A 12,086-nucleotide genomic window follows, 5' to 3' on the forward strand; every position below is an offset into this window, starting at 1 on the left:
ACAGGTTCAGACACACATGCAGACATGCATTCACACTGTGCGAGGGCTGCAAGCCAGAGGCAGGAATAGACTGTCAGCAGGGGTTTGCTTCGCAGGATGAGCTTTGTCGGGTTTAGTAAGCACAAGACATCTTTTGTGAGAAGCCCTACACTTTCTCGAGCCTGAAAAACAGATTTCCAAACATTACCTCTCAAACCCAACCATTATGCTATGTTTGTCTGTGACAATATTACATATCTCTTGGTCTCAATATTAGTAATACAAAAGAAGAAAGATCAAGCATGACAGATGTGCTTTTTATTTATTGTTAATACAGTATTGTTCTATTTTTACACATGCATAAAATGTGCTAAATCTTAGCATAAAAAAAAACAAAAAACACTGGCTACACAAAAAAATTGTGGAATATTTCAAAGTGGGATAATAAAAGAAGACCAATAAGAGAGGTCAGTCAATCAGCTCCTGCACTGAATGCTCAGGAGGTGCAGGGCTGGATACTGACAACAAACACTTTTTCTCCCTTACATCGCCGAAGTCCTGCTTCACATTCACTCATGGTCTGTGTGGCCGCAGTCTCATCCTCTCCAACACGGACACACACGTTATACCCAGGGTTCGCACAATCTGCAGAGTCCTTACAGCGACAGTCATTGGCTTGATCTGAGAAAATCGCGTGAAGACAAACAGCATGAATTACTACAAACTGCTGTACATTATAATAGATCATTTGTCACTTCACATGTTCATACCATCGCAGTTCTCCCACATGTGGCAGCCGGTGCAACCTGTTGTATTGCGCTGTGGCCAAATGCAGGTGCTGTCCTTCGCTGTCATATATTTCTTCCCCATACATTGCAATGCATACATTTTGCACACATCCAGAAGGACCGATTTTCTACCTACAGCAGCTGTGGCACACAACTCCAAAGATGAACTGGCCGGTGGGCACAAAGCACAAAAACACAGTAAATCAGTATCATTAGCCAGTTTGCCAAAACTGACATGACCAAATTATTTATTAGCAGAATAGACATACCCACACTCAATAGGCATTTTGCAAACACATTTTCCTCTGGAAGGCTTTTCCCACAGTTTACACTGCACTCCAGGAACAATGCTTGGTTCTGGTGTGCTGTCTGTGGAATACACAGGAATCACTGTTCCACATTGTCTACTGATTCTCTACACTGAATGACTAAATAGAGAGCTCATCATATTTCATATTGTTACATAGCAGTCCAGGACAGTCCTTTAGCAGAGAGCTAAAGGATTATATAGCTCAATGTAAAATTTACCTTGGATGCACCTGACGTCTGCTGGGTTTGGGGAAAAATCCAGACTGGGATTGCAAATAGCCGTGGCTTCGCCTGTTAGCCGTTTACCCGCTGGGCAGGAGAATGTTACTAACTCTCCTATGCCATAGGTCTCCTTTAAAGGAGAGGCTATGACACCATCTGCAAGGAGTCCAATCTGGCAACTTGTAACTTGAAGAAAATGTGTAGTTTTACAATGTGACACAGCAATTCATTATGATGATACACTAAATGTTAAACTTTATTTACTCACCTGTGCACAATCCAGGCCGGGCAGACCAGGTTTGATCAGCAGTGCACTCTATGGTGCTGTGACCAACAAGATAAAAACCTTCAGTGCAGGTGTATTCAGCTTTACTACCCACAAGATAAATGTCCTTTGGATCCTGTGACACATGTAATAAAGATAAAACCATCAAGTTCAACTTCCTAGCTTTGATGTGGGTACGTAACTCAGCTCGGTTCAGTTTTATTTATGTTCACAACAAGGGTTGCCTCAAGGCACTTTATAAGACAGTACCACTTGTAGTTCCCCTATGAGGAACAAGTGGCAGCAGTAAGAGCAGCCATTTGCCAAAAATGGTTGGAGGATGAGCACAGAGGAGAACATAGAGACACAAGGACAAAACACATCTCTACTGTGGGGAAGAGAAGATATAAAATTCAGCAAAAGATTTAAAGATAACTAATAAACTCAGTAACATTGAGGCAGACTCTCTTTCACTTAGATAGGAGATACTAGAGCTTCAGTTTCAAGTCTCTTCCCGTAACTCTTTTTCTAACACAGTACTGTGACTTTGTGCAAAACACCGTTCAAGCATTACAAAAGTAGCAGTTAGTCAGGTTAATAAATACTAAATGTTTGCAATCATTTGTTCCACACCATGGTAAAAATTTCTATTTTTACCAGAATGTAGCCATTGATCAGAGCAGGTGGGGTTCCACACTTCTGACTTGCTGGGAGAGTATAGTCAAAGCACTGAGGCTCCATAGTTCTGTAGAAAAAGTATGTGTTGCATAACTACATATTGATGAAAATCAGTTTGACACTTTCTCTTACTGCTAACTCAATGCAATGAACACAGTGCTTGTTACAAATATGTCACTAAATTCACGCAGCACAAACAAACAAACAAAAATCTCATAAAACCCACAAAAACAAACTTAAGCTCTCACCTTAAGTATTGCAGCTCTTCATCTTCGCAGTCGGACGTCTCAGCTGGTTCTCCGATACAGTGCTGTCCCCCATTCTGAGGGTAGGGGTTAGAGCAGGAACGACTACGAGACCTTCGGCCCCCAGAGCACGATGACCAGGCAGACCAACAGGACCAGCTACCATGGATCACTCCTTAATGACCAGAAATGGAAAATAAGAAATAGAAAGAAATTAAGGACAATAATAAAGTCTGTCTGATATTAGCCTCGATTAAATCCTACCCCCACCCATGATAGTGACTTAACCCAATTTAACAGTTTGTTACATTCCTTGTTTTCATCCTGAAAGTAAGCCTGACACCAATCTCACATCTGTCAGCCCCAAAGGGCTATTTTGGCACCTCTAGGCATAATCACAACACAAAAGCTAAAAGTTAAAAGTTAAAAGAACACTTGTTTTTTAAAGGGGGTTTTCACTTCAATGTGCCCCTTTTAGACTTTAAAAGTAACATTGGTGAGCTTAAAAAACTACAGTAATAAAGATCCTGTATGAAAGACAATACACACCCTGCTGCCCTTCCGCTTCAGTTCCTTGCTCACAGGCTGGTCCTGACGTGTTAGGCTTGCAGATGCACTTACATTCATCTCCATCCATGACAACCATTCCATTGTTCCTGCATGGCCGGCAGTGGCAGGGGGCACTTTCAGCAAGGTACTGATCTATGGCCCTGCGAAGGTAGAGCTTCTTCAAACCAGCACACTGGACCTCCTTCACCAGCTCTGACAGCGGCCGCAGCTGGAGAAACAATAGTAAAATAAAAGCGATGCAAGGTTGCATTAAGTGATAAGATGAAATCCATATAAGGTTCATTAAACATTATGATCTTGCTTTTCAACATACAAATAGCTTATTTTACGTTCTCTTTACCTTTTGTTTTATGACCTTTGGAAATGACCTAACAGACTCTGCCCAGTTTGAGTACATTTCCCAGTTTCTCTCTGGATTATCTAGGTTCATCATATTCAGCGCTGCAATATGTGAGACACCTCCTCCCTCCACATCCACTTTTTTCAGATTATTGCGCCTGCTGGTTCCTATTTTTAAAGGTTTGAAGAGATAGTGGATGGCAGAAAAACTTATAGAGGTAAAGTGCTTTTATAGGTACTGGTATATGTAAAATTATCATCCAAATTGTACCTGTGCTTGATGGGTTAGTGCGCTGGCCTCTCTTACACTCCACTGTGGTGATGGGGAATATGAGAATCCAGCGTTTAGTCCTTGAACATTCGTCATACTGCTCACTTTCGATGACTTGAAAACAAAGGAAAACGTAAAGTCAGTGTCAGAAAAGTGAGGCATGACTAAAGCAGGGTTTTATGGCAACATTTTTATCAGCCAGATGTTTTAGTTGGCCTTGGAAAAATACTACCACTACAGCTGTGTAATATAGTTAAATCCAGCTGCAATTACAACTTGGATTTTTTAAAAAAATAATATCGGACGCACCTTTCATTATAAGGAAAAAAAAAAAATATATATATATATATATATATATATATATATATATATATATGTATATATGTGTATATATAATTTAATTACATTACAAACCGATTACATTTAAAAAGACATTTTAGAAATTTTTGAGCATTTTTAGTCAAATGCATTTTTTTTAAATTTACATACGTATATTACAACTATCACAAGCAATAGACACATGCAGTGCTTGTTGTTTAGCACCTTAAAACACTGGGTAGAATGATCCACTATGACCATCTTTTTAAATTCTTCCATTACACTAGTGTTTTATGAATCCGTACCCATATTGTTTTCAGTTTCTTCATCAATTGTGGCAATAACTTTGAAGGAGCCTCCTAAGCTTCCTGCAGACAGGTAATGCGTTCCAAACCTTTCCAAAATCTTCCTGTAGGCCGAGTAGTCATAGACAGATGGCAGTTTGAACAGTGCCTTCCAAAACGCCTCGGATATCGGGATGTACCGAGGAGCGTTAGTCTGGAACTGAGCTACCTCGATGTCATTCTTTAAAACTAAAAGCTTTTTGGTCTGTAAGAAGAGGGAAAAAATGTTCATTTTCAACATGAGATGACTTGTCAAAGGCATTTTTTATTTAAAGTGTTAGGCTTCTACTCACTTGAATCTTGTCGTGTTGTTCATGAAAATCATAGTTGCGATATCCCGTGGTAGTCCCGGTTACTGTCTGCCTCTTGACGATATCCTTTGCATAGTGCCATTTGCTGGTGTACATCTCATCACTGAAGTCATTCTGGGCTTTAACCTGGAATCGGGAGAGGAGTTACAATGTCTGGTTTCCTCTAGTTTTGAGATATGAAATGCTACAGGTGAATAAGATGAAACAGGTGAATTTTTTGTGTTTACAGAAATCTTATGTTTACAATGAGTCATACAAATGAGTCACTGTATGTCTAAAAATGAGCATAAATCTGAACTTTGAATAAAAACAGGTTTAAAATTATTGTTTCAATGTGTTGACATATATATTTACACTTTGTTAGTTTGTTTTTCCAGAGAGGACTTTGGACATCTCTTTTCAATCCACAAATCAGAAAACACCATCAGCAGCAAGACAAAGTCAATTCCCTGTGAACTCTAACGAGGTGATTAACTATATAAAGAGAAGATGGTGAGATGTTGCAGATGATGTGAATGTATGTCAAGTTGAAGGCACCAAATGTGAGTCAATGGCCTAATGCCTAATACAACAAAAAAAGAGCAAAAGGCAGCAAGCCGATGGTAATAATGTGTGATTGAATAGATTAAAAAAGTATCAGTATGAACTACAGTTCAAGTTCTTCCACAGGTACCAACCAAAAAGCTGTACTGAAGAGTACTAAGGGGCAGTCGATAAACAGAATTGTGAACACCGCTGAAGATGGTGCGGCACTGGCCACCAAAGCTCTTAGTATTGATGACACTTGCTCTGCTCTTTCCTGACACAGCGTCAACCCTACAGAAACAACAGCGATTGTAGATTAATATCTCAATGAATCATAAAAAATAAAGATCTAGATCAAGACTTTTCTCTTACCCGAGTCCTAGGATCTCAATGTTAGGCGGAGGAACCGAGTTTGAACAAACAATGTATTTTGAAATGTCGCAGTTAGTCTCATCAAGTCCATCTTCCTCACAGTCCTGATCTCCGTTACACACCAGAGACTGGCTAACACACTTCCCTGCAAGTCAAAAGACAGATAGATAGTTATTGTTTAACCACTTCAGCAGGATTAAGCAAGTGAGGGCAGTTTCGATTCCTACCCGATCGACAGCGAAACCTGTTTCCACATCCATCCTCTATAGGGCAGCCTTGTGTGGTTTCACAGGGCCTCGTCTCGCTTCGCTCTCCATAGCAACGGTTTCCACCGAACTGAGCGTAGACAACCATGGATCGGGTTCTTGTCTGTAGCATCCACAGGATGACAAAGAAATATTTATATAAAGTAATAATAATTTAATTAATGGCAAAATATCTTCACAAGTTTTAAAAATAACATAATCTTGAGTATTTCTGATGGTAAAAAATCTTTATAATAAATACACTTTCTTGTACTGTACTGTATACAGTACGTGAAAATTCATGCAAGTTTGTATGGGTAAGAAATTAGTTACCAATGAATCTCCCTGACCTGTAATTTGGTGCAGCTATCACATTCTGACCAACTGCCAAAAGGACCCCACTGGCAATGAACTTTCTGGTTACACATCCTTGAAAATGACATTTAAATCAACATAACATGATATAAATGACAACGTATAAAGTTCAACAAGCACAATATATTTATGCTTTAAAGCACAAAATGAAAAACAGATTTACCCCTTGGCAGTGAACAGGAAGAGGAGCCATGGTAAGACTCTTGCACAGAGTTGTGCAACTTTCTGAGGAGGAAAATGAAAACACAAAAAAGCACAGCAAAGAAAAGAAAGTTAAAGAAAGCAAAACAAAAGAAAAGCTTGGGTAATAGCAGTCACCCACAATGACAATACAAAATTACTCTTACTGAAATCACATCAGTGACATATTTTACAGAAAACTGAAAAATGTATCCATGCAAAATCTACTTGCCTTCATGTTGAGAGAAGCCCAGCAACAGATGAATAATGAGCAAGATTTTTATGTTTCGTTCTTCCTAGGGAGTCCAGCTACAACACATGGAGCTTATCGGGTTTCAAGGGAAAATTTATGAGCATGTGTGTGTGTGTGTTTGAGAGAGAGAGAGAGAGAGAGAGAGAGAGAGAGAGAGAGAGAGGGAGGGGGAATGTCTTCCTGTCCATATTGTGAAAGAGGCAAGAAAATAATATGTTGGAAGTTCATGCCAAAAAGTTCTTCCAGAGAAGTCATTTTGAAACTGAACAAAGCTTCCTCTAGTAAGACTGACCTTTCTCACAACAGATGCTTTTACTCATCAGTAGAGGAAAAACAAGGGTTTAATACAAACCGTCTTCAGAAAACCACCAACATTAACATAAGATAATGACCTGATTAGCCTAACGCCACAAAACAATCTTAAAGCCCACTTATTTGTTTTCCTTACAGCGTTCAGAGAATTATCCTGGGATTATGTGCGTTAAATGTCCTTCTGAATCTTGCAAAGAAAAACAAATCTAAATTCACAATTTTAAATTGCCTGTTTTGTTCTGAATACTCAATAATTAGTTACTTTTTTCTGTTACTTTAAATAGTTACATAATAGTTCCACATTACCACAAGATTAATTAACCATTACTTAGTCTTCCTTTAAGAAAATGCTTCATTACTTAAGGCAACACATATTAATTAATGAAACAATGATGAATTACAGTTTTGTGCCATTCAGCATTATTTAGTCATTAATCGTTTAATTAATACCTGAGAATTTAGATTTATCCGTTGATATTTATGAAACACTTATTGACCAGTCACCCAATAATATAGCATCACCCTTTTGTGTTGTATTACGATTTACAGCAGTATTGATTAATGACTTATTGATTTATTTATAAACTGTTCCTTAGTTACTAACCACGCTTCAGTGTTTCTCCTTGTAAACTGTTATCTAAATGACTACTATCATTTTTAACTTATTCAGATGAGCGATTTTTTTGCATCTACAGCTCTGAAACAGTAAAAACAGACATACAGTAATGATGCAGATGAGATGAGATGTGATTTATCCAACCAAACACTGGAGGGCAACAGAGATTTAAGAACTGTTTCCTCTTGGGTTAAATTTGATTCAAGCAAATTTGTGACTGTTTCTCAGGGTATTTATCACCTTTGAGGCAAACTGCAACACAGCCATTCTGCTTGAGCTTTGAGCTCGATTACATCTTACATCTTCATATCTTAATATTCCTGGCATATATGCATGGTAAGAGAGATAGAGAGAGGTTGGGTGATGTCCATCACAGTCAGCTCTGCAGCTTCAAGGAGACATATCTCACGGCCAAACTTGAGATTTTCTGCTGTTTATGAAAAGCTGTTCCCATATGTGTCAAGGTTCTCACTAATGATGAATATATATTTGCTGTCTCAGGCAATCACGGCTTCATACTGCTCAAATTCATCACATAGTGGCAGCGCAATAGAAAAAACGAGGCGAGGTTGTGTTGCTGTGCATTGATTCCTGCTGCCTATCAATTCTAGCAATAACCGACCCACATTACAATTTAAGGTTGTCAAATGAACGCATAGTGTGATTGAAACTAAGGTAAAATGACAGGAAAGGGAAATACATGTTGGAGATGAGAATATAGCAATAGCAGAGGAATAAAGCAGAAAAAACAAGCTTGAGCAAACAGTTAGTGCCCAAAATCTCAGCCCTTTATTCACTCAAAAGCTCCCCCAAGGTAACCTCCTTATTTAGAAGTCATTTTCCAGGTGCAGCAATTTTAGAACAAAGTAGAAATTGTGTGGTATTTACCTACTGAAGTCAGGACCACTAAGTCCTGATTGCTGTTTCTCTGTTGTGAGGCCTCCCTGCATTTCCACGTGCATACTGCAAAGCCACAGGCAGGGAGAGCAGCAGCAACAGGAAAACCTCAGCACAAAGCAGAGCAGGCAGCGGTGACACAGATGATATGTTTTACGGAGCCTTGTATTACTTTATCTGCAATAGCATTACAGATTATTAGCCATGTGTAATAATGCCCGATCATTAGGTACTGTTACAGATGAAATGTTGTCATTTAAAACACACTGTGGGATCTTTGTGTGTAAGGGGATACTTAAACTAAGTTTCCTTTTTGGAATAAGTCTTGATTCTCCGTTCAGGCAGGGAAACACAATTTTACTGTTATTTGATCAGAGCGATCTGCTCTTTCATTATCAGTTTCATTTCAGCCACTTGTTTCTTGGTGTACTGCTTTCTGGACATTATCTTATACTGCAGCAGTTCTAATTCTGCTTTAGACATCAAATTTCTTCTGATCCGTTTGACACCTGGTCCCAGCAGATTTGCAAACCTCTTCCACATCACTTGTGACCCACATCACCGACTTGTGATGTCGGTCTGATGTCAAAAGCAATTTGTTCCAGCAGCTCACCAGTATCCATTCTGCAAATGGATACTGGTGAGATATTTAAGATTTTGTCTCTATGATTGCACTTGGTCAGTATCCAAAGAAGCTAGTGTGTGTTTTTGTTTGTGTTTGTCAGTCAAGAAGTCACAAGTATTCCTCTCCATATTTGAACTTTTCCTCTAGATCCTAAAACCGGTTGCTATGGAGGAGTTTACATCAGTTTTAAAAAAATCACCCTGAAATAACCTTGGTAATTATTTCATTTAAAAATCTAATAATGTTTTTTTTTAATCTGCATGTCTATGCAAATACCATACCTACAGAACTATGCAAAATGTCTTACCCTCAATTAATGCTTTATTAATTGCATGTGATGAACTGATCTTTATTATATATTTCTCCCTGTCATTTGAAATTTATATTTATTCATGAAATAAGTCTCAAGGACTACCTTATTTTTCAATTCAAGGACTACCATGAAATAAGTCTCAAGGACTACCTTATTTCATCTGATCGGTATTGAAAAAAAGAAACATCCAGTCTAAGAGTAATGTTGAAAAACTAGTCCATGCTTTTGTCATTCTTAGGATGGACTATTTCATATTATCTTATTGTTTTAAAAACTCCCTCCACAGCCTCCAGCTGATCCAAAATGTGACAGTGAGCATACTAACAAGGTCTATAAAGAGACCGCATATTTCTCCAGTATTAGCTGCTCATCACTGGCTCAATGTCAGATACAAAACAGAATTTAAAATTCCTAGAGTTTCTTAAAGCAACTAGCTCCACAGGACATGGCCGGTGAGTTAGGTCTCAGTTTGAGCTTAGTAGACAGACATCCTGTAGTTTTAAGATAAAGGTGATGGTTGTGGCTAGCAAAGGTGAAACTCACATTACAAATGCTGCTATAGCCTCACTATCTGAATTTTGAAACTTTATGCATAGAAGGTTACTGCAGATGTGGGCTGGATTTAAACTGACCACCCAAGATTTTTATTTTTCATGCACAAGAAGGTGAAATTATATTGGGTAATTATGTAGTAATAACCATTAAAGGAAATATATAATTAGGAGAATACTTTAGTCTGAGCGTGTCACCTCAGTTTATGATATAAACTCAAGGCAATCACACTGAAGTCATGCATATCTTTCCCCTGGACTTCAATAATGGATGTAAAAGTGATTTCCAGTGTTTCTGAAATGACCACCTAATGCTAAATGACTCAGCTACTGTACAGCAGCAAGCCAAAACCCAGCACCTCAGGCTAGAATAACATTTGGCTGAGACAATATGCCACCAGACCATGCCCTCCTTCATTAGTTCTGCTTGTGTGGTTTTCATGATGTTCAGAGAGCCATCTTTGACCGCCATCTGCCCTGGAAGTTTGGCTTGCCAAAAACATTAGTAAGCTGCACACACAGGGTGTATCAGTCAATGAATATGCAGCTTTTATCCATACTCATCTCCAGATGAATGTCCAAATTGTGTTACAAAAATATTTAAGTATACTACAAGATTTTGAATGGTCAAAAAAACCCCAAATAATCCATAATTATAGTTATTTAAAACAATTAGGCCCACTATACATGTGCTGGAGCTTCCTAGCCTGGTGCTTTAGTGACTAAAGGGGTAATCAGATAAATCCAAGGACATGTGCGGTAATAAGAAATTGAACACCATCCATCCATCCATCCATCCAATGTTAACCAGAATTGTTAAATACAAATAAAGATGGTGGGAAAAAAGCAAACACCCTATAGTATATGGGTTGTCTGTTGATGTGGCATATTTATATGCAGACTGTTTAAAAATGAGTTGTGACTAAAAAGGTCATAAACCACCGGTGGCCACGGACCAACTCTCTCTCTCTTTCTCATGCCCCCTCTCTTGGTTGTCACAAGACTTTTAAGAAAGCTTTGCTTCCTCTGTCTCATTTCAAAGGTCATTAAGTTCTCTTAAATCTGAAGATTTTTGTTGAACATTTATTCATCTGTCCATCCAACCATCTGTCTGGGGAAGAGTTTGGTCACATCCTCCACAGGTCACCATCTATCAGAGAGCTAACGCCAAGAGACACACAGTCCTTCAGACTTACATTCTCATCTACAGCACAGCCAATTTAGAACCACCAGTTAACCTAACATACCTGCCTTTGGGCTGTGAGAGGGAGCAGGCCCCAGCTGGCCAGTGGATTCAAACTCAGGGCCTCCTTGCTGTGAGGCAACAGTACTAATTACCGTCCCGCCATTGCCCCAGTGTTGAACTTGTTCTTTACTCTGTTGCATGTTTTACACTGTAGAGTGAAGTGCATCTCAGCCTCACCCATAAATGATTGACCACATATTCTGTTTCCTTTTTTCAGCTGTTTGTGAAAACCGAGTTTGCACTCGGTTAGGATATGTGTCTGCTTTTATCTCTGAGGCTAGAAAGATATCTTCCAATTCCTAATTCCTAGTGTTTTTAAGACAAGGAAAAATTGTGTTCAGTTTGTTTGTAGCATTCCAATTACTTTTCTTCATTCTTCATTTCCTCTCCATGCCTGAGAGAACAGTTTCCATTCAAAGGATTTACTATTCATTACCATATATATATATATATATATATATATAAAATATAATATATCTCTTAAACCTGAATAAAAATATAAATAAAATATATTAAAATAAAATATAAAATATAAAGATATAAAGATATATATATATATATATCTTTATATCTTTATATTTTATTTTAATATATTTTATTTATATTTTTATTCAGGTTTAAGAGATATATTATATTTTATATATATATATATATATATATATATAGATATATATATATATATATATATATATATATATATAGATATATATATAGATAGATATATATATAGATAGATATAGATATAAAGACATATATCTTTATCTTTACATATATATATATATATGAATATATCTTTCTACTTCAGAACTAGAAACAAGAGTGGCTGGTAAAATTATTCTTCCTCCTCCACACATTTCAAACTTTTCTGAAACTGTGCATTTCACTGCTGCCCCTCTTTAAACTGTCTGAATGCCATCATCTCTACCTCCTACACCTC

The 12,086-nt window shown here is 37.9% G+C and overlaps 1 protein-coding gene across 1 annotated transcript; it reads right to left on the bottom strand.

The window, feature by feature from the left end:
- Positions 1-289: 289 nt before the first annotated feature.
- c7a (complement C7a) lies at positions 290-6,700 on the bottom strand. The gene is made up of 18 exons (XM_006789813.3): positions 6,569-6,700; positions 6,320-6,381; positions 6,132-6,210; positions 5,764-5,905; positions 5,537-5,681; positions 5,317-5,455; positions 4,622-4,765; positions 4,290-4,533; positions 3,667-3,780; positions 3,397-3,563; positions 3,036-3,264; positions 2,490-2,661; positions 2,221-2,308; positions 1,567-1,699; positions 1,296-1,484; positions 1,037-1,136; positions 750-934; positions 290-660 (listed from the first exon to the last, which is right to left on the bottom strand). Exons 1-18 carry the CDS (start codon positions 6,572-6,574, stop codon positions 476-478), a joined length of 2,523 nt encoding a protein of 840 aa, XP_006789876.1. The 5' UTR covers positions 6,575-6,700; the 3' UTR covers positions 290-475.
- Positions 6,701-12,086: the final 5,386 nt, after the last annotated feature.

This window comes from Neolamprologus brichardi, chromosome 12 (assembly GCF_056152115.1).
Source record: "Neolamprologus brichardi isolate AB-2024 chromosome 12, ASM5615211v1, whole genome shotgun sequence".
NCBI classification, from domain to species: Eukaryota; Metazoa; Chordata; class Actinopteri; order Cichliformes; family Cichlidae; genus Neolamprologus; species Neolamprologus brichardi.

What these genes read in the sequence shown, in the direction of transcription:
- c7a (XM_006789813.3), bottom strand. An exon ending in AGACGTCAGGTGCATCCAAG is followed by an intron (nt 1,137 to 1,295) that starts GTAAATTTTACA and finishes TGTATTCCACAG; the next exon opens with ACAGCACACCAGAACCAAGC. An exon ending in AAAATGCCTATTGAGTGTGG is followed by an intron (nt 935 to 1,036) that starts GTATGTCTATTC and finishes CCCACCGGCCAG; the next exon opens with TTCATCTTTGGAGTTGTGTG.